At 45.1% G+C, this 19379-nt stretch overlaps 1 protein-coding gene across 2 annotated transcripts in view; it reads left to right on the forward strand.

Annotated features, from left to right (window-relative positions):
* The first annotated feature begins 223 nt into the window (after positions 1-223).
* The window catches only part of SLC25A37 (solute carrier family 25 member 37), a 65374-nt gene continuing 46218 nt past the window's right edge, over positions 224-19379 (forward strand). The window contains exon 1 of one of the 2 annotated variants that reach the window (XM_077469719.1): positions 224-595. In XM_077469719.1, the coding sequence (XP_077325845.1) occupies positions 416-595 (180 nt within the window). In that variant the 5' untranslated portion in view covers positions 224-415. The remainder of the gene's footprint in view (positions 596-19379) is intronic. The other variant, XM_077469718.1, reaches the window with a different exon arrangement.

Below are 19379 nucleotides of genomic sequence, written 5' to 3' on the forward strand. Positions count from 1 at the left end.
TCTCAGCCCTGGTCTGCACATTCCTGGCTTATCTGACTTTCCTTTACTACAACAAGGACGTCACTGAAACTTTTCTGAACTCTCCAGCTTTCCATCCCATCGCTTTCCCGCCCTGCAGCCACGTGACTCATTGAAGCCAAGCGCTAAACCTACAACGGGCGTGGCCTCAGTGAGTTGTAAGGCATTTTTTATTTCGTAGCCAACCAATGATCGCTTCCTCTTGTCTCCAAGGTAGAAGGGACGCCGTGGTTGCTACCGTGTTGTGTAGGGGAGACCCCGCCTCTTGTCCTGACGTCACCCCCGGACTGTGTAGGGATGGTGTGCGGCGACTTGGCTTCATTCAGCAGGCAGAGAGTGGCCTGCTCGCTACGTTGAAGGAGGAGGGGGTGTTATCGCCGCGCGTCCCGGCTGCTCCATGGACCTGCGAAGCGCCGGGCTTGCAATGGAGGCGAGGGACGGGGTGGCCGCCCTTCCCGGCGAGGGGGAGGACTACGAGAGCCTGCCGCCAGGGGTCTCCCCGCTCACCCACATGACGGCCGGGGCCGTGGCTGGTATCCTGGAGCACACAGTCATGTATCCGGTGGACTCTGTCAAGGTGAGAGCTTGGGAAAGGGGGCGGGGCCTGTTGACAGGTGTCAGGTGTCATGGCGCTGTGCAGAGCCCGGGCATGGCATGGGAATGTCTCCTCTGTGTGTCATCATCGCATACATAACCAGAGAGGGGCAGCCTGTAATATAGTACAGCCCAGCAATTAAGCGCTATTAAACTCACACATGTCATCTATTGCAGCTTATCAATCATATGTGGGGCTTCATTCGTTTTCTTCTTTTTTTTTTTTAAAGGCTTTTTATCTGGCCAGTAACAAACATGCTGTATTAGTGAGAAACAACTCTGGAGGAACAAGAACAGGAGGCACAGCAGCATCCTCAGTGGGGGGAGGGTGTTGGATGTACTGGCAGGTTTAAAGTGGAGTTCCAATTAAAAGAAAAAAATTAAGTCAGCAGCTGCTGACTTTTAATAATCGGACACGTATCTGTCACAGGGTCCAGCGATGTGGGGGGGGGATGAAGTCCTGCTCCTCTCTGCGGCGCCGGCATTTTCACTGTGGGCGCCCAGCTGTGGCTTCACAGCTGGGCACACACTGCGCATGCGCGAGCCACGCTGCAACTGGCCAGGCAATCATCTGGGACCTGCAACGTGTCCCAGGTGATTGCTGAGAGGGAGGAGGGAGAGGTGATCTTACTTGCGGTGCCCCGGGAGAAAGTAGGAGCTGGAACCCTCTAAAAGAAGGGTTTGCGCTCAGCCCCGCGTGCAAAAAATGACATGCTGAATGTGCCGTGCCGTGTCGGGGGGGGGGGGGGGGGGTCACCTTCCCTTAAAGCAAAAGTTTCATTTTTGGGTAGAACACCGCTTTAAATACACTAACAAATTAAGCCAAAGCTAATTAGCAGTTACAGCAAACAGGTTTTTAAGTTATTTCTTTTTTTTTTTTTTTTCTTTGGGGATAAAGGTTTTATATACATAAAAGCTGATCTTTGTTGATGTTAAATGGTTGCTGGTCTCCTTCCAAAGCTGCATTCACACCTTAGCTTTTTGAATCATGGGTAGATACCGCATTTTCAAAGCACCGAGATGTGATTGACGAATTCCAGGACGCACATTTGAGATGCCATTTATTTGAATGCCACCTAAAACCGCACTGTGGTTCTGCTGAGATTGACACCTGATGAATCACGGCAACCCGCATCGTGTGACGCATGTTGCCCTAAAGTAGCTTCTGCACTTTTTTTTTTCTTTTTTGGGCTACTAGTTTTACTACAATGTGGGTTGCCGTGATTGCAGCGCTATTTATCGTGACTGAACCGCACTGCGATTTTATGTGAATGTCATCTCAAATGTGACTTCTGTGGTTTGTCATTCACACCTCGGCGCTTTACAATCGCGCAAACTGCCAACGATTCAAAACGCAGAGGTGTGATTGCAGCCTAATTGTTGCATCTGCATGACAACAGACTTACTGACAGGATCACTAGGAAAGAAAGCTTTTGCAAAAGAAATCCTAAGGCCTCATGTACGCTGCTGCTGGTAAACTGACGTTCAGAGGCAGTTGCATGCTTCCCCCCCCCCCCCAACTGCCCTGAACTCATTAAATTTCATTTTATGTGTACATGTACACAGGTTCGTTTAATGTCGTTTTTAGGCAGTTGCGTCTATAGGCTTTTCTTTGAAGGCAAAAAAGAGTTCAGACCCCAAATGTGGTAACTCACGTTTAGCCACGTTTTTATAATTTTTATTTTTTTTGCCTATTTTGGGGAAAGTGTGTGTGTGTGTGTGTGTGTGTATATTTATATTTATTTATTCTTTCTGCTTAGAATAACAAGATCACGTTTCTCTTCACAATCTTTCACATTATACAAAAAAAATGGGCTAACTTTACTAGTTAGTATTTTTATTCATTAAAATAACCAACAAATGTCAGAAAAAGGTTTGGTGTTTTACACACAGTCTATTCCATTGACAAACTGTTACAATGTTTATACTCAAGTTCAATTGATAAAGAATGTTTTGATTCTTGGCAGACTGCCCATTTTTTCTCTCCTTTCTTTTGATGGTTGTGGCTTCAGAAAAGCAGAGAATTCTTTGCATAGAAAGAATTATGAAACACTTTAGTCAAGATTGCGATAACGATTCTTGACGATTAATTGTGCAGTTGTAAAATATATAATTATTGGGAAATTGGGCTGTAAACATTAAAGACACGTTTACAGGGAATCACTATAGACTTAAATGGAAGGTGTTGACAAGCTTCAGCGCCTTCCAGACTCAACATATAGCGTCATTTTTGCCGTAGAGCGAAACAAATGCTTTATTCTTTTCAGATGTGGACAGATCTGTCCATATTATCCATTGCAGACTGCTTTATTAGGTGTTTATGGAGGGGCAAATGTGCACCTCCAAATGTCTGTTTCTAATCTATGTGAACACGGCCTAAAAAAAAGAAAACAAATGCAGCCATCATATCTAAGAATTGGTACCCTGCAATATGTTTGCTTTTGGGTTTAATACTGCTGTAATACCAGCATGGACAGTAACGGTTACATTGTTGCACTGTACCGGTGGAGGAAATGCATGGGGGCTGCACATGGCTAAAAATACTCAAATAACTGTACACTGACCTCTGCAGGAGATGAGCTAATCCTTCAAGGGCAGGATGTACTGAATGGAAGCCCCAAGGTTAAGTTCATGCTGCAGCACACTCTGAAAAGATGGGTGGGGTGGATTGCTTTTCTCAGGTTGGCTTTCAGGCACTCAGGAGGCAATCCTGTCACCTGTTCAATATCGTTTGGCTCAGTTGCAGTGGGGCCCCATTGAGTCAAATAAGGCAAGTTTTACAGGCGTATTGGCCTGTGAGCTCAACGTGCTACCTTAAAGCGGTTGTATACCTGCGGGGGGGGGGGGACAAAACTGTAAGGCAAAGTCATAATGAGCTAGTATGCACCGGATCTAGATGGCATGGTGACCTGGCGCTTGGGATTTGTTGAGCCCTGGCCCAAAATATGCCTCTAAACGTCCTAATGTGCATGGATACATAGGGTAACATTGCACTGCTTCTACTGGGAAAATGCAAAAATCCTCTAGATGCAGTGTTTAAGCCCAGTGTGCATAACTTAATGACTAAGCCCTGGTTTACACTGCTGCGACTTTCTGCCACGCGTGACACAAAGTTGTATGACAAGTCAAAACACCAATTTCCACCAAGTGCGGTCTTTTTTGCTGCGACTCGGGTCACAGCGTTCTCTGCATCTTCCTTGAATGCCATAAACTGCAATGCTAAAATGACAAAAGTTGCAAGGAAGTTATTTCTTTGCAACTTTGGCTGCCAATTTAGAGGGTCTTGCAAGTTTAGTAATGTCACACGCCTGTAGTATTCTGATTTGCCAAAGTCTCAAAGCGTCAGTTGCGTCAAGTCACGATGCAAAGTCTAACAACTTTTGGGTCACAGCAGTGTGAATTTGAGGCTAACACGGTTATTTGCTGGATTTGTAACCCACTGAAGAGGTCATCTGCCAATATAATATTGGATTTATTTATTGCTAAAATAATTTGGATAAATACTTTCATATATATATTTGTGTGTTTTTTTTTTTTTTTTTTATAAGCCATTCTATCCTTGCTGCTTGCTCAAAGTGTTTTCTGTCAAGTTTGTTTATCACACACAACAATTTGATTCTTTTAACTGATCTCGGCAAGCTAAGTTTTTTTATTTTTTTATTTTATTTGTATGTGTTTATTGCTTATATAGCCCAGAGGCCTTTAATTATGTCTTTAGCAATGCAGTCTCGTGGAAGTGTCTGGACACGTTGGATCAAACTGGAGCTGTATGTCATATTCAAATTAGTCTCCTTTTTAATAGAGCGGGGTTGGGGTTAGCCTCGTGGCTTTTGTGTGTAGACTTGGTGTAAAGGAAGGTTTTGATGGATGGGTTAGACTCTGAGAAATCAGATCTTGTGTCATGTGGTGGCCACCCCCCAGGAAGTATACCAAATTACAGCTGTCACTATAGCTGTGAGCACTTCCCTGACAAATGCAGAAGTTTTGGTGGAGGTTGAAGAAGAAACGGTTACATTTAGCAATCCTCATCTTGAGTGTTGTATCCTCCCCTGCGTGTACAGAAGGAATGTGTTTTTTTTTTAATTTTTTTTAATTTTTTTTTATTTTTTTTCCACTTTCTAAGCATAGCGTTATCTTATAGCAGGTGTGATCAGCTTACCGGGGGCAGGGGGGCACAACTGCAGCTCCTAACATTACCAAAGGATCACATGTAATGTTCATTGTATGTTTTACTGCAGAAGACTTTGTGGACATACCCATAGATGATCAGGGACTATGGACATACCACAGGAGAGAGCTGGAGACACTGAACATGCTACATGTGTGATTGGAGACATGGTGCAGAGATCACTGTCATTAGTTTCTTCACCAGTCGATGCTCCCAATGCTGACTGCTGGGTCTGAGGGCTGCAGAAGTACCAAAGGGGGTCACGTTTGGCCTGCAGGTTGGGCGCCAAGATGTTAGATACTGAGCCTTGTATCTGAAGTGTGTTAAGTGCCAGGTGCATGAAAAAGAACCTACTCTTAGGTTGAACACATGATAAAAGTATCAGTCTGACAATTGGACACTTTGGATGCTTTAGTTCTTCTAAACTGCAATCCAGACTTGAGAAAAAAATTGAGGGTTAGGCTCCTTTCACACGGACAGATAGAATGGTGCTTTTAGCTGCGGATTTTCTAGTTTTCTACCACAGCTAAAAGCACACAATGCTTTCCTATGGCCCCATTCACACACAGTGTTTAGCTGCGATTTCGTTACATGTGGTTCGGTGCGAATAGAAAGAAAAAATAGAATTGAATGCGTCCAGGTGCGATGTAGCGCAGCTATATGCACATAACCGCAGGTAATCGCAGTCTTTTGTGTCAACTGCGGATAGCAGCGTGAGAAGGGATTCAAGGGATCATAAAAATAAAAGGGTTGCTATGGGAAAGACTATATTGGATAACTGCAGCTGAACGCAACTGCACAGAAACGCACATAAATGCAGGTAATTGCACTGTACAAATGCAGCTGATTGCTGTGCCTGGAGTCTTGAATTTCACAGAAAAAAATAAACTTGCTAAACTGCGGCAGAACAGCCTTCTGTGTGAAAGGGGCCTGAAATGCATGTTCTGTCTAGGGGGATAGGAATAAGGTGAAATACTTGCAGTTTTCATTGCTCTTCAGGCTTCCTCCTTGTTTATCAAACTAGTCACCAGAAGCAACTTTTTTTCACTATCTGGTGTCATCCATTGTATGTGAGGAAACGGAGGGCCCACCCACATCCTGGGAGCATAGGATAACACTTACATGATGCTGTGGCCAATGGGATTAGAAAGTGCTCCATCTTTGGTTATAGTGGAAGGACTAGTGACCTATTGGTGGGAGGAATGGTGCCCCATTTTATGTGCCTGTGGGAGGGATGGTGTCCCAAGGGCCAGATCAAGGCAGGCACAGGGGCACATCTGGCCTGTGGGCCACAGTTTGGAGATTCCTGCCCTAGACCATTGGTGATTGACTTTCTTGATATGGAGGGGGGGGCCCCAACATCAGTGGCCGCACATAAAATTCAGTGAATATTCATACACAACAATATAAAGTCAGACTGTGGACATACAGAAGATAGAGATTGCAGACATAATACAAGAGGTTGACAGTCTCCTGCAACTTGCCTGCGGTCTCTGACCGAGATTGTGCACATGCTATATAAAAATTGGATTGCAGTTTAGAAGAACTAAAGCATCCAAAGTGTCCAATTGTCAGACTGATACTTTTATCATGTTGGGGACATGCTTCAAGAGACAGTCATAGAATGGAGATCTTTTACATGAGGCTGCTAGAAATGACTGCTACAACAGGGCAATGGGAAAAACAGATTGTTGTCTGCAGGGGCTCAGCCTGCTAGGTGAATAGGGGGAAAGACAACTGTGTATAGTCGGCCTTTAAGGTGTGTTTATTCTGGATGGGGGGGGGGGGGGGGGGGGCATTAGAGACATCCTTCGACAGCAAAATTAGTGTAGGTTAGTGTAAAGCTGTCCATACATGGATGGAAGTTCAGTAGGAACCAGCTAACTTTTTTAATCCATGTATGGCAGGGGTGTCCAAACTTTTTTTCAAAGAGGGCCGGATTTTATGAAGTGAACATGCGCGAGGGCCGACCATTTTGCCTGACATTCTTTGAACCATTAAAATTCGGTCTAAGTGTTCGTTCAAGCTCTAATAAACTGCCCAACAAGAATTCTCTTGCCTTTGTGGCTGTGTGTGGGAAGAAATGAGCTTGGGCGTATTTGTACATACTGTATTAATTGGCGTATAACACACACCTTCACTTTAAGAGGGAAGTTTCAGGAAAAAAAATGTTTAAATAAAGAACTGTGAAGCAAAATAATGGTCAGTGCCCACCAATGCAGCCTAATCAGTGCACACCTGCAGACCCACCACAGCCAGGAATGCCCCCCACCACAGCCAGGGACGCAGCACCATTGCCAGGAATGCACTGATGAGCGCCAAAGGAGAATCTCCTGTTTACACGGTGGCTTCTTTAATAGAAAGTCCCGCCTCCTTTGATGGACAGAACAGTCGTCCAATGGCAGTGCAGGAGAAGGACTTCCTATTACAGAGGCCGCCCGTAAACAGGAAATTCTCCTGTGTACGGCGCTCAATCCTGTACCTTCCGAAGCATATATATCTTTTGTGGCCCCGGCGCTGGGAGATCGTCGGGGGCCACAAAAGATATGTATGTCCAAATAACCAGGCGGGCCGTTCAAAACCGGGTCGCGATTGGCCCGCGGGCCGGACTTTGGACATGCTTGATGTATGGGCACTGTGGTTGAACAGAAGTCGGTCTACAACTGTCCTGCTTGATTCTGGCCACTTGATCCGCACTGAAGGCTCTACCGGGCAGCAGTGATCACTGTATTCTTTTGTCAACTGTACTGTTAAAGCAGAGTTCCACCCATTTAAAAGTCAGCAGCTTCAAAAAGTGTAGCTGCTGACATTTAATAAAAGTCCAGCGATACGGGCGCACTAAGATCCTCTCCCTCGGCATTCTAACTGTGGGCGCCCGGCTGTGGCTTCACACCTGGGCGTGCACTGCGCTGTAAATTGCTTGGAAATCTTCTGGGACCTGTGACGTGTCCCAGAAGATGAGGGGGGGGAGAGGTGATCTTCCTTCCGGTGCCAGGAGAGGAAGTGGCAGCTGGGTGCCTGTAAACACTTTTTTTGTGTGGAACCCTGCTTTAATTCAGATCTAATTATTGCCATTGCAGAGCATGATCATATCTGGTTGTTGCCCTGTGCTCCGTATCACCTGCATTTTCCTCTGTGCTGTCTGTAGAGTTGGGTTTTCAGGTAATAGGTCACGGTCATAGCTGGCAGCTTTGTGTGTCCGTCCTTTTTTGCGTACCAACCTTTGTCCTTTACTTCAGTATTACTTAACATGCAGATTACGCTACACAGCTACTCAGTCATGGCTAGGCCTTTTGCTATAGAGGGCTATACAAGTATAAATCTGTTCTTTTATTAAAAGTAATGTAATAATCTTGTGTAAATCTGTGTCCTTTCCTGTATCATTAGAAGTCCATCTAATCACTTGCCATCCTTGCGATCGGGGGGTGGGCAGTTTGACGCACCGCATCTCTGAGGTAAAGAGCCTATGACATAGGCTTTTTGAACACAGATGATCACGGTAAACAGGAAAAGCCATGTATTGGATTTTCCTCTACTCGCACTGACCGATGTGAGAGGAGAGCAGCCAAGGCTCTCCTCTAGACAGGAGGAGTCTGTGGTGATTATCAATGAACCCCCTCCCTCGAGGATGACCACCACGCAAGTCCACTAGAACCCATCAGTGATGCCTTCCAGTGCTGCCTATCGGTGCCATCTATCAGGACTGCCCATCATTGCAGCCTCATCAGTGCCTATCCGTGAAGGAGAAAACATATTTACAAAGTTTAGTAACGAACAAAGAAAAAATTCTTCTTCAAAATTTTCGTCTTTTTTTTTTTTTTTTTTTTTATATGTGGCGCAAAAAATAAAAAACCCCAGAGGTGATCAAATATTGCCAAATGCTCTATTTGTAGAATTTTTTTTAATAAAAAAAAAAATGTTTTTGGGTACAGTGTTGCATGACCGTGCAAGTATCATTCAAAGTGTGATAGCGCTGAAAATTGGTCTGGGCCGGAAGGTGTATAAGTGCCCTGTATTGAAGTGGTTAATCGGCTGCCCTGGAGGGCAGAGGAGGGCTCAGAGGTCTAATAGACACCAGATTTTTCAATAATCTGTCACTGCCAAAGCTATCACAAGGGATGTTGTTCATTCCTTGTGATGGCAATAAAGGAGAATAAAAAAATTTAAAGCGCAGTTCCCACTGTTTAAAAAATGAATATCCATATCTTTTGTTTATAATAAATGTTTGTGTTATTAATCGGCGCTCGATTGCCGATTTTATAGAGGAATATATCTTCTATTCCTTTTTTGTGTCAGTTTCCATATTGCTTGTGGGCATGTGAGGCCTTCTGGGCTCTGGTGCAGCTGAGCGACCAGCGTGCACCGCCTGTTCTCGCGCATTGTCGTACACGTCTGACATTGCCATCACAATGGGCGGTGGCATCTGAAGTGCCTGTTGTGATGGCAATGAAGCCCTCAACGCTGCCCAGTGACTCCTGGGAAATGACAGACATCTCCCAGGAGCACTAGCGAGCACGGGCGCCGAGGGAAATGACACCAAGCGCCTTGCAGAGGCAGATTACGAGGGAATTTTTCCAAAGGTTATTTAATGCAGCTGAATAATGTAAAAAAATGTATAAAAAAATTCTGACTGGAACTCTGCTTTAACACAGTGAACACTTACTGGGCAGAGCATCATGGCACATCTGGTGGGCTCTTTAGGCTGCTCCAACCTCACCTAGTCTGAGCTCTGCTGTACAGGGAATTGCAAGAGGCTGATAACAGGTTACTTTTTTCTTTTCGTTACTAGTGTACATTGCTTGCAATAAATACATTTCCCAAGTGTTCTTCCAGGACAGCCCTTGAGAGATGGAGCTCCTCCCATCGACACAGGAAACACATTGCCACAGTTCAAAAGGCGGTCCCTCAGGTCCCTGGTCAGTCATTTGTGTTTCCTCCGTCGGAGGAACATGTTGCCAGGAACCTGGAGGCCCCTCTCAGGGGCTGCCTGAGAATCTGCAAGCCTAAGGGACCGGGTCCTGGTTTATGGCTGCAGTTTGGGTCCATACCTTTTTTCTTTGGCTCGGGTACCGTCCAGCTGAACCGGAGCAGACCCGTTACCCTCCTCCTTCCAGTGCCGAGGTGGCCAGGGGCAGAATGACGCCGGTTTCCCCCAGGAGTGGTGAGTGGAACCTTCCATCTTCCCTCCTCGTTGCAGGGGGTCGGAGACGCCGAGCGTTCACTTCCGGCGGAACCGCGTCATCACTGCGTGCCGAGACTTCCGGTTCCGGGTCTCTAAGGGTACAAGGAGGAGAGGGAGAGCCAGCGCTGTGCCTGTGAAGCCCGACCAGCGTCCAGCTATACCGGATTAGCGGCGGGATTCGGAGCGTCAGAGGGGGACCATGGAGGCTATTCCCCAGGATACTCCGGCGGAGACAGGCACCAGCCAAACCCAGGTAGGCTGCTGGGCATGCTATTACTCTGGTGGAGTGGTGGTGTTTGTAGGCTGGGCCCTGTAGTACCCCACGGTGGCGGTTTACTCACAGTGAGGTTGTTTGTTAGTGGTGATTCTAAGAGGGACATGGTGCTGACGCTAAGAAATCCTTTTGTCTTCTTATTTTCAGGCTAAAGAGATGCCAAGGGAAGACAAGACAGGCCGCAAAAAGTGCCCTAATTGTGGGAATAGGTTGTCCTCGGGCTCTAACAAAGCCCTATGCAAGCAATGCATTGCAAGCTTGCTTAAATCTGAGGCAGATTCCCCTTTAGCAAAGTTTTTGGGCTCCTTTAAAGAGGAAATGGCGTCGACCTTTAAGTCCCTCCGGGAGTTAATCACTGACGTGGGATCAGCTGCAGCTGCCTCCACGAGTAAAACAACTATAATCTCATCCTCACCATGCCTTACAACACCCAGCTCAGGGGAGCCCCGTATGGTCAGGGAGCCTAGCCCCACGTTGATTAGTCCCGAATCCTCTGACACTGACTCGGGTCAGGAAGAGGATCAAGCAGCATCTAAAGCCTCAAAATATAGATTATCTCTCGAGGAAGTAGATGAGCTAATGGGGGCTATCTATGATACGCTGGAAATTGAGGAGGAAGAAACTCAGTTATCCAGACATGATCAAATGTATGAGGCTCTGGGGAAAAAGAAAGCAAGGGTTTTCCCTATACATAAGGTGCTTTCTGACCTTGTCCTTAAGGAGTGGTCTGAACCAGACAAGAAGGTTTTCTTTCCTAAATCCCTTAAGAGAAGGTTCCCTTTTGATGAGAGCCCAGAGGCGGTCTGGAATAAAAATCCAAAACTAGACGCCCCTCTGTCCAAAATCTCAAAGCAGGCTGATCTGGCCTTTGAGGATATGGGCCACCTGAAAGATCCCATGGACAGGAGAACAGACATTGTCTTAAAGAGGGCCTGGGATGCCTCTATGGCAGGCTTAAAACCAGCTCTAGCCACTTCCTGTGTAGCTAGAAACCTGGAGTTCTGGTTATCGCAACTACAAGAACACTTAAAGGCAGGCACTCCTAGGGGGGAGCTTTTGAAATCCTTCCCTATGCTTTTTAAGGCCACCAGTTTCATCTCTGACGCCTCCACGGACTCCGTTAAATTTACGGCTAAATCTGCAGCACTTTCAGTGGCAGCAAGGAGGTCAGTATGGATGAAAACCTGGGGGGGAGACACGGCGTCTAAAACCCGCCTGTGCAGCGTCCCTTTTACAGGAGACTTAGTCTTCGGGCCTGAATTAGACTCCGCCTTAGAAAGGACGGCGGACAAAAAGAAAACCTTTCCCGCAAAAAAGAAAAATTTTCAAAGAAAATTTTTTCGTCCCTTTAAGGAACCCTCTAAATCAGAGAAGAGTTCAACCCCCAAAAAGCATTGGTCGGGACATAAAGGGAAAGGAAAAGGGGGCATACTGTTTAGCCGCCCCAATCAGGATCCCAAACCCCAGTGACGTCAGGGTTCCTGTGGGAGGAAGATTAAGCAAATTTCTTCCTCAATGGGAAGAGACAACCTCGAACGAGTTTGTCTTAAATATAATAAAAAGGGGTCATGCGCTGGAATTTCACAGCAACCCTCCTTCCAAGTTTCTGGTGACAAAGCTTCCAAGTCACTCAGAAAAGGCCAGGGCCTTACCTTTACTAATAGGGGAAATGGTAGATCAAGAAGTATTGACACCAGTCCCTATTCAGGAACAAGGGGACGGTTTTTACTCGCACATCTTTGTGGTAAGAAAACCGTCAGGGAGATTCAGACTAATTATGAACCTCCGTCCACTGAATCGCTCCATCCGTTACAAGAGATTTCGGATGGAGTCCATTTATTCCATAAAGAATCTCCTGCAGAAAGAGACATTTATGGCAACCCTGGACCTAAGGGATGCTTATCTGCACATTCCAATAAGGGAGGAATGCCAGAAATTTCTTCGAATGGCAGTGCAGATAGACACAAAGGTTTACCACTTTCAGTGCAGAGCACTTCCCTTCGGTCTATCATCCTCTCCGAGAATCTTTACCAAGGTTCTCGGAGAGGCTTTAGTTCCTCTGAGGCTTCAATCAGTCTCAATTATCCCCTACCTAGACGATCTGCTCCTAACAGCCCACTCAGAGAGTCGTCTTTCTCAGGACCTAGAATTGACTCAACTCAGTCTGAGTCGATTAGGGTGGATTGTCAGTCAGGAGAAATCCAAGACAACCCCAACACAGGAGATCCTGTATCTGGGGTACTGGATCAAGTCTGTAGATCAGAAAATTATACTGCCGGAAGAAAAGATTTTGAATCTGTGGCAGAGAATATCTTTTCTTCAATGCAGCCCCAAGTGTACGGTGAGGGAAGTAATGTCGGTCTTAGGTCTTATGACGGCAGCCATTCCAGCCGTACAATGGGCCAGGTTCCATCAAAGAGAACTTCAGGGTTTTCTGTTAGAACAATTAAAAGGCAGAGATCTGGAGGAGGAGGTATCGATCCCCTCAAGGGTAAAACGCTCCCTCTGGTGGTGGAAGGACAGGGAGAACCTAAACAAAGGGGTTCATTGGGTCCTTCCTATCACTTCAACACTAACAACGGATGCGAGCAGTTGGGGCTGGGGAGCCCACCTAGGCTCAAGCTGGGTCCAGGACAAGTGGACCCCGGAGGAGAAATGTTTCTCTTCCAATTGGAAAGAACTAACAGCAATCCTGAGAGCTGTTCTAGCTTTCCACCCCGCAATACAGGGTCACCATCTACAAGTCCGTTCAGACAATACGACGGCTGTAGCATACATAAACAAACAAGGAGGAACCAGAAGTCCTCGTTTGATGGTGGTAGCCAGACGCATTCTCCAGTGGGCAGAAGCCAATCTGGAATCCATTTCTGCAGTTCACCTGAAAGGGGAGCTGAACAACAAGGCGGACTTCTTGAGTCGACAAAAGATTTCGAACCAAGAATGGTCCTTACACCCAGAGGCATTCAATCTCATAACAGCTCACTGGGGAGAACCAGAGGTAGACCTTTTTGCGAGCAAGAAAAATGCAAAGGTTCCCAATTTTTTCTCGCTAAACCCAGGAGATCAACCCCTGGCGGTAGATGCCTTGCAAACTCCATGGACTTTCAGTCTGGCGTATGCATTTCCCCCTCTTCATCTCATTCCGAGGGTCCTAGCAAGATTCCTCAAGGAGAAAACCTGTTTGATTCTAGTAGCACCTTTTTGGCCCAGGAGACCGTGGTTCACAACGTTGCTACAATTGACAGACTGTCCGCCTCTAAGACTTCCCTACAGACAGGACCTCCTGTCGCAGGGACCTCTTTACCATCCGCAGGTCGCCACACTGAAGCTGTCAGCGTGGTTACTGAGGAGGAAATCTTAAGGAGTAAGGGCCTGTCAGACGAGGTAATTGCGACCTTACTACAGAGTCGCAAACCAGTCACGAGAGCTATTTACAAAAAAGTCTGGAAAAAATTCAATAGCTGGCTGAATAGCCGGGACATAAATACGGCTAATATTCTACAGTTTTTACAGGAAGGTGTAAACAAGGGTTTAACCCTAAGTACTATTAAAGTACAGATAGCTGCCTTAAGTGTATACCTAGATGAACGCTTACAGGAAAATCCTTTTGTCGCTAGATTCTGTAAGGCAGTCGCTAGACGCAAGCCAGTCAGAATCACAAAAGTCCCATCCTGGGATTTAGCAGTTGTGCTAAAGGCTTTCTTGGGGTCACCCTTTGAGCCTATCTCAGAGGCCTCCCTAAGGCTTATTACCTTTAAGACAGTTCTCCTGGTGGCAATCACTTCAGCCCGTAGGGTCAGTGAAATCCAAGCACTTTCCATCAGGGAACCATTCCTACAGATCCTAGAAGACAGAGTCATTCTAAAGACAGACCCTGGGTTCTTACCAAAGGTAGCATCTAGCTTCCATAGGTCCCAAGATATTGTCCTCCCTTCATTTTGTCAAAATGCAGCAAATGAGAAAGAGGAACGTTTTCATTTATTGGATGTGAGGAGGTGTATTCTAGAATATCTTAAAATAACAAATCCATTCAGAATCTCAGACTCCCTTTTTGTCCTTTTTTCCGGACAGCGTAGGGGACAGAAAGCTTCAAAAGTAACCATAGCTAGATGGATTAGGCTAGCTATAGCAGAGGGGTATAAGGCCTTGAATAGAGATCCTCCTGAGGGTGTTAAAGCTCACTCCACAAGAGCGTTGTCTGCATCCTGGGCAGAAAGAGCTGGTGCCACCCCGGAGCAGGTATGTAAAGCAGCCACATGGTCAAGCTTTTCCACCTTTACAAGGCATTACCGACTGGACTTAATGTCTAGTCAGGATCAGGCCTTTGGGAGGAAAGTCCTCCAGGCCGTGGTCCCCCCCTAATCTGGTAAGTACTTGGGGATCCTCTCAAGGGCTGTCCTGGAAGAACACTTGGGAAAACTGGAGTTAGTACTTACCGGTAACTCCTTTTCCGGTGGTCTTCCAGGACAGCACGATCCCACCCTTTATTTGATTATAGTGATGTACTAATGTTATTACCTGTTATGGTTTATATGTTTTTCAGTTCCATCCTTCGGTTCTTGGTGAATGACTGACCAGGGACCTGAGGGACCGCCTTTTGAACTGTGGCAATGTGTTTCCTGTGTCGATGGGAGGAGCTCCATCTCTCAAGGGCTGTCCTGGAAGACCACCGGAAAAGGAGTTACCGGTAAGTACTAACTCCAGTTTTCCTTATGTATTATTGTTTTTAAATTTTTTTTTTTATCTTTTTAATACAGAACTTCATTCTGTGCCTTTTTTTTTTTTTTTTTTGTCATCTTGCAGTTTGGCTTTAAGCCAGTCATGAGCAAAACACTGTCATTGTTGAACTCCAACTGAAAATGCTGGTTGCCTGGCTTTAATGCTTTATATGCAGATTAGTCATTTTGAATTCAGTGACTGTATAATTGCTGCATTTTTAGAAGGAAGTCCTTATAGCCCGGATCTATATTCATCCCAGCAATGGGTTCCTTAGTGTAGAGCCTTGTACTTGCGTCATGGAGCATAAATGCCGATGAAAGCCGCTTGTACCACACCCTGTGACACTTCACGCCATCTTGCATTACAATATAGGTGACCGGGTCCCTGAGATTCTGCTTTTAAAGGTCTTTAGATTGCCACCTAAGTAGATAGGCCGCATAATCGTAAACCTGGCCAATCTTTTATTGCAGTATTGCTTCTTGTTGGCCTGAAAGGTGCAGTTCTGGGGTGTACTTTGTCTGAGGCTGAATGAACTGTGTACATTGATGAAAGTTTAATATTTTTTCAGCTCATGGCCCTTTTAAGCCTGCTGTAATACTTTGTCTTGCCAAAGTGAATACCTTGTTCAGTAGTAATACAAAAAATCCCACCAAAGGGTCTTACAAAATCCCTGCAATTCCAAGTGCAGAAATATTGTAAGCAGCTCCTGTTTTGAAAGCTAGAGGATTTCCCAAATTACAGTCTAGATTGGCTTACAAAGCAGTGAGCATGTGTCTGGCATGGTTAGAATAAATTCCTCTTGGCTAGAGCCTTTGTTTAGTGGTTAGATGTATTTACAGCGAGTTCATAAAACGCTGAGTTTATGCAGGAGATAAATGGCTTAGCGGCATTCTCAAGGCTGCACTTTGTTTTCATAAGTACTTTGGTATCGCTGTGATCTCGCGAAATGCCTATTTAATTCCCCACCCAATCTTTCTGGCTCGATGTAAAAAAAATGCCTCGTCATAGCTGCTGTGTGCTGATGTGCGTTGTGAAATCATATCTGCCGTGGACAGCAGGACAGGTTGCTGCCACTCTAGCTAGTCTGAATATTGCCACTTCTACAGATCTGCAAGGATGTCCAATGGAATCCCTCCAAGGTTATTCATTAACGATGATTGTGTCATTTGTGTTCCTGACCTATTGCACTGAAATGTCCTGTGTTGGTTATTAAAAGAAACCCATCAGGATTGAAATATGGAGGCAGCCATTGTTGATGTTTTTGTTTAAGGTGCATAATGCCAGCCCTGTCCTTCCTTCAGTGCTTAATTAGAACTCCAGCTGGTACTTTGAAAAGTATGGGGAAGGGTTTCTATTGCTATGTTCAGGCTGAGGAGAGCCACCTTCAATGTTAGGACTATAACCACTAGCACAGGGGCAGAGGGGAGAGATCTACCATTGAGTACAATTGTTATGGTCACAACTGTGATGAGTGGGATTTTCACTCATTTTTGAGTGAATTTATTTATTTTCCCCAGTGTCACATAAATTACATCTATGTTTCCGACTGTTTGTTTTTTGGAAAGAACAGACCTATGTAATATAATATAATCTTTATGGGTGGCTGGCTGTATGTAAGCAGACTTGCATCCACAAATGTCCACCCACAACCAGTCAGGTCAGTAAAACCAGACCTGGATGCAAGCTTACAATGAACCTGCACAGACCCAGCAGGCCAATATAGATAAACACGTGTCTGCTTACATCTGGCCACCCATAGGAATGCATTGCAATTCCTTTTTGATCCATGTAATCGCTGGTCAAAAACTGACTGACAGATGCCCATGTGAAAGGGGCCTTGAGCTGGCCATAGAAGGTTTGACTCTCAGCCGGTTCAGCAGGGATCTTCTGAGATTCAAACCATGTATGGGCAGGCTGAATGTATCCAAGCACGATTTTGGCTAAAATGAAAATCCCAGTTTTTTGCTCAGAATAAAGATCACAATTCTCTCGGCGTAACATCTTTTACATTATACAAAAAAATGTACGTTAGGCTAACTTTAATGGGGGGAAAAAAAAACAAAAAACTTAAAGTTTAACTGCTTCCCGACCGCTTCGCGTAGATGTATACTGCGGCGGAAGGGCATGTACAGGCAGATTAACTTCCCTGTACATTGCCCTTTTAAGAGGAGGCTTGTGCGCTGCCGGATCGCGGGTCCCGTGGACTCTGTCCGCAGGGATACCCACGATCGTCTCATGGTGAGGAAGAATGGGGAAATGCTAATGTAAACAAGCATTTCCTCGTTCTGCCTAATGACACTGACCACAGCTTCCTGTAACCGGGAGCGGTGATCAGTGTCGTCACACAGCCCCTCCCCCACTAGTTAGAATCACTCCCTAGGACACACTTAACCCCTACAGCACCACCTAGTGGTTAACCCCTTCACTACCAGTCACATTTACACAGTAATAAATGCATTTTTAATTGCATTGATCACTGTATAAATGTGAATGGTCCCAAAATTGCGCCAAAGGTGTCCGATCTGTCCGCCATAATGTCGCAGTCACAATAAAAATCGCTGATTGCCGCCATTAGTAGTAAAAAAAAAAAATGCCATAAAACTATCCCCTATTTTGTAGATGCTATAACTTTTTTGGGCAAACCAATCAAACGCTTATTGCAATATTTTTGGGTAAAAAAAAGTTGAAGAATTATGTATCGGCCTAAACTGATGGAAAAGATTTTGATTCTTAACGATTAATCGTGCAGCTCTAATCCAAATTGATCAATCAACTTGGGTATAAAAAGCATGTTAGATTTTTCATGTGAGTGTTTCCAGCAGCTATAGCTGCTAGCAGTGATCGCTCTATGTGCTCCCAGCAGTAACAGCTCCCTGGCCCCATCCCCCCTCGCGGGAAGGATTTTCCCATAAACGTTGACTGTGTTGGTGATGGGGGTATTGAGCGCTATTTCTTTCCTGCAACATAAGGTTGCAGAAAATAAAATTGCACCATCTATGGCTGGCTTTAAGCTGGCCATACATTATGTCGTTTTCTTGTTCAATTTGGTTTTTCCCATTAGATTAACCAAAACCATATATATTGAGGTCAAACCTAAACCCTTTCAATTTGTATGCAATCAGGCAGGTCGTTACACTACATAGTTGAAGGTAAATCTGAAGAATGTGGAATAATAAAATTGTAGAATGTATGGCCGGCTTAAAGCTGACCATGAATAGTGTATGTATGTACAACTAATCGATTATGAAATTAATTTATTACTATTTTCATAATCGATTAATCGGCCACTAACATAATGGGGTTAAAAAATTATTTGCTCTTTGTACTTATTTTAGTTTTTTTATCCCTATTATTATGTTACTAAACATCTCAGGCCTGGGCCAGACCTCTGTGTTTTTTGGTGCTTTTTGCAGAAACGCACTACACTTCATTTACATGGTTTCCTATGGGACACGTTCACATCCATGATTTTTTTTTTTTCCAGCTGCTACGTATTTGGAAAGGACTTTTTTTAACGCAAAACTTTTTTTTTTTTTTTGTTTAATATACTTCAATGGAGAAGCTGCAGAAAAGCATGTAATGTGTTTTTGCGGCAATTTGTGTTTTTTAATCTGCCCAACAACAAATTGGCCAAAAAAAATGTAAAAATGCAAATCGCAGCAAAATTACCTTTTTTTTATTTTAAGGTTATTAATCGAAACGATAATCGGCCAACTAATTGATTATGTAAATAATCGCTAGTTGCAGCCCTAATTATTATATTATATATATATATATATTATAAATTATTTTTTTGTTCTGTCCTGCGATCATGGGTGCAGCTCATGACAAGAGACTGCCTGACTTTTTTTTTTTTTTTTTTTTTAACCATGTGCATTGACATGTCACTCTTGTCTCGGGGCCAAATGCGGCCGAATTTTGATAGTGATGGGAGTGGCATCTCGCTGCCTCAGAGCGAGAGATTCCATAGGAACAAACAGACAGCCTCTTAGGCAATTCCAACAGCTGGATCATTAACACTTGCCGACCGGCTCCTGTACATATACGTTGGCATTTTAAAGATGGATATCCCGCTATCGGCAGCTGCTGCCACAACCGAGGTATCAATCTTTTCAGTGGGCGGTCCTGTTTACGATAAAGGTGGTCTCTGCTGTGGATTCGCTGCTAGATCACCATTTATCACGGTGGGAGAGGGGTCACCCCCTCGCCGCTCTCCAGTGCTCTCTGCCGCTAACTGGAGCCACCGGCAGCACTGGATTCTGCCTTTCCAGGAGGATCTTCTTTTTTTTCTCAGGGGCCGATCTGTTGTCCCCAGGTGGAGCAATGAAATCTCGCAGCCTGGCTACTGAGGAGGAAATTGCTGAGGGGCAAGGGTTTCTTGGATCGTCGACTTTTGTAGGTTGCAGAAAAAGAGACGCAGGCTA

Source organism: Lithobates pipiens, unplaced genomic scaffold (genome assembly GCF_037356315.1).
Source record: "Lithobates pipiens isolate NorthernLeopardFrog02 unplaced genomic scaffold, aLitPip1_a1.2 Scaffold_8, whole genome shotgun sequence".
In the NCBI taxonomy this organism is placed as follows: domain Eukaryota; kingdom Metazoa; phylum Chordata; class Amphibia; order Anura; family Ranidae; genus Lithobates; species Lithobates pipiens.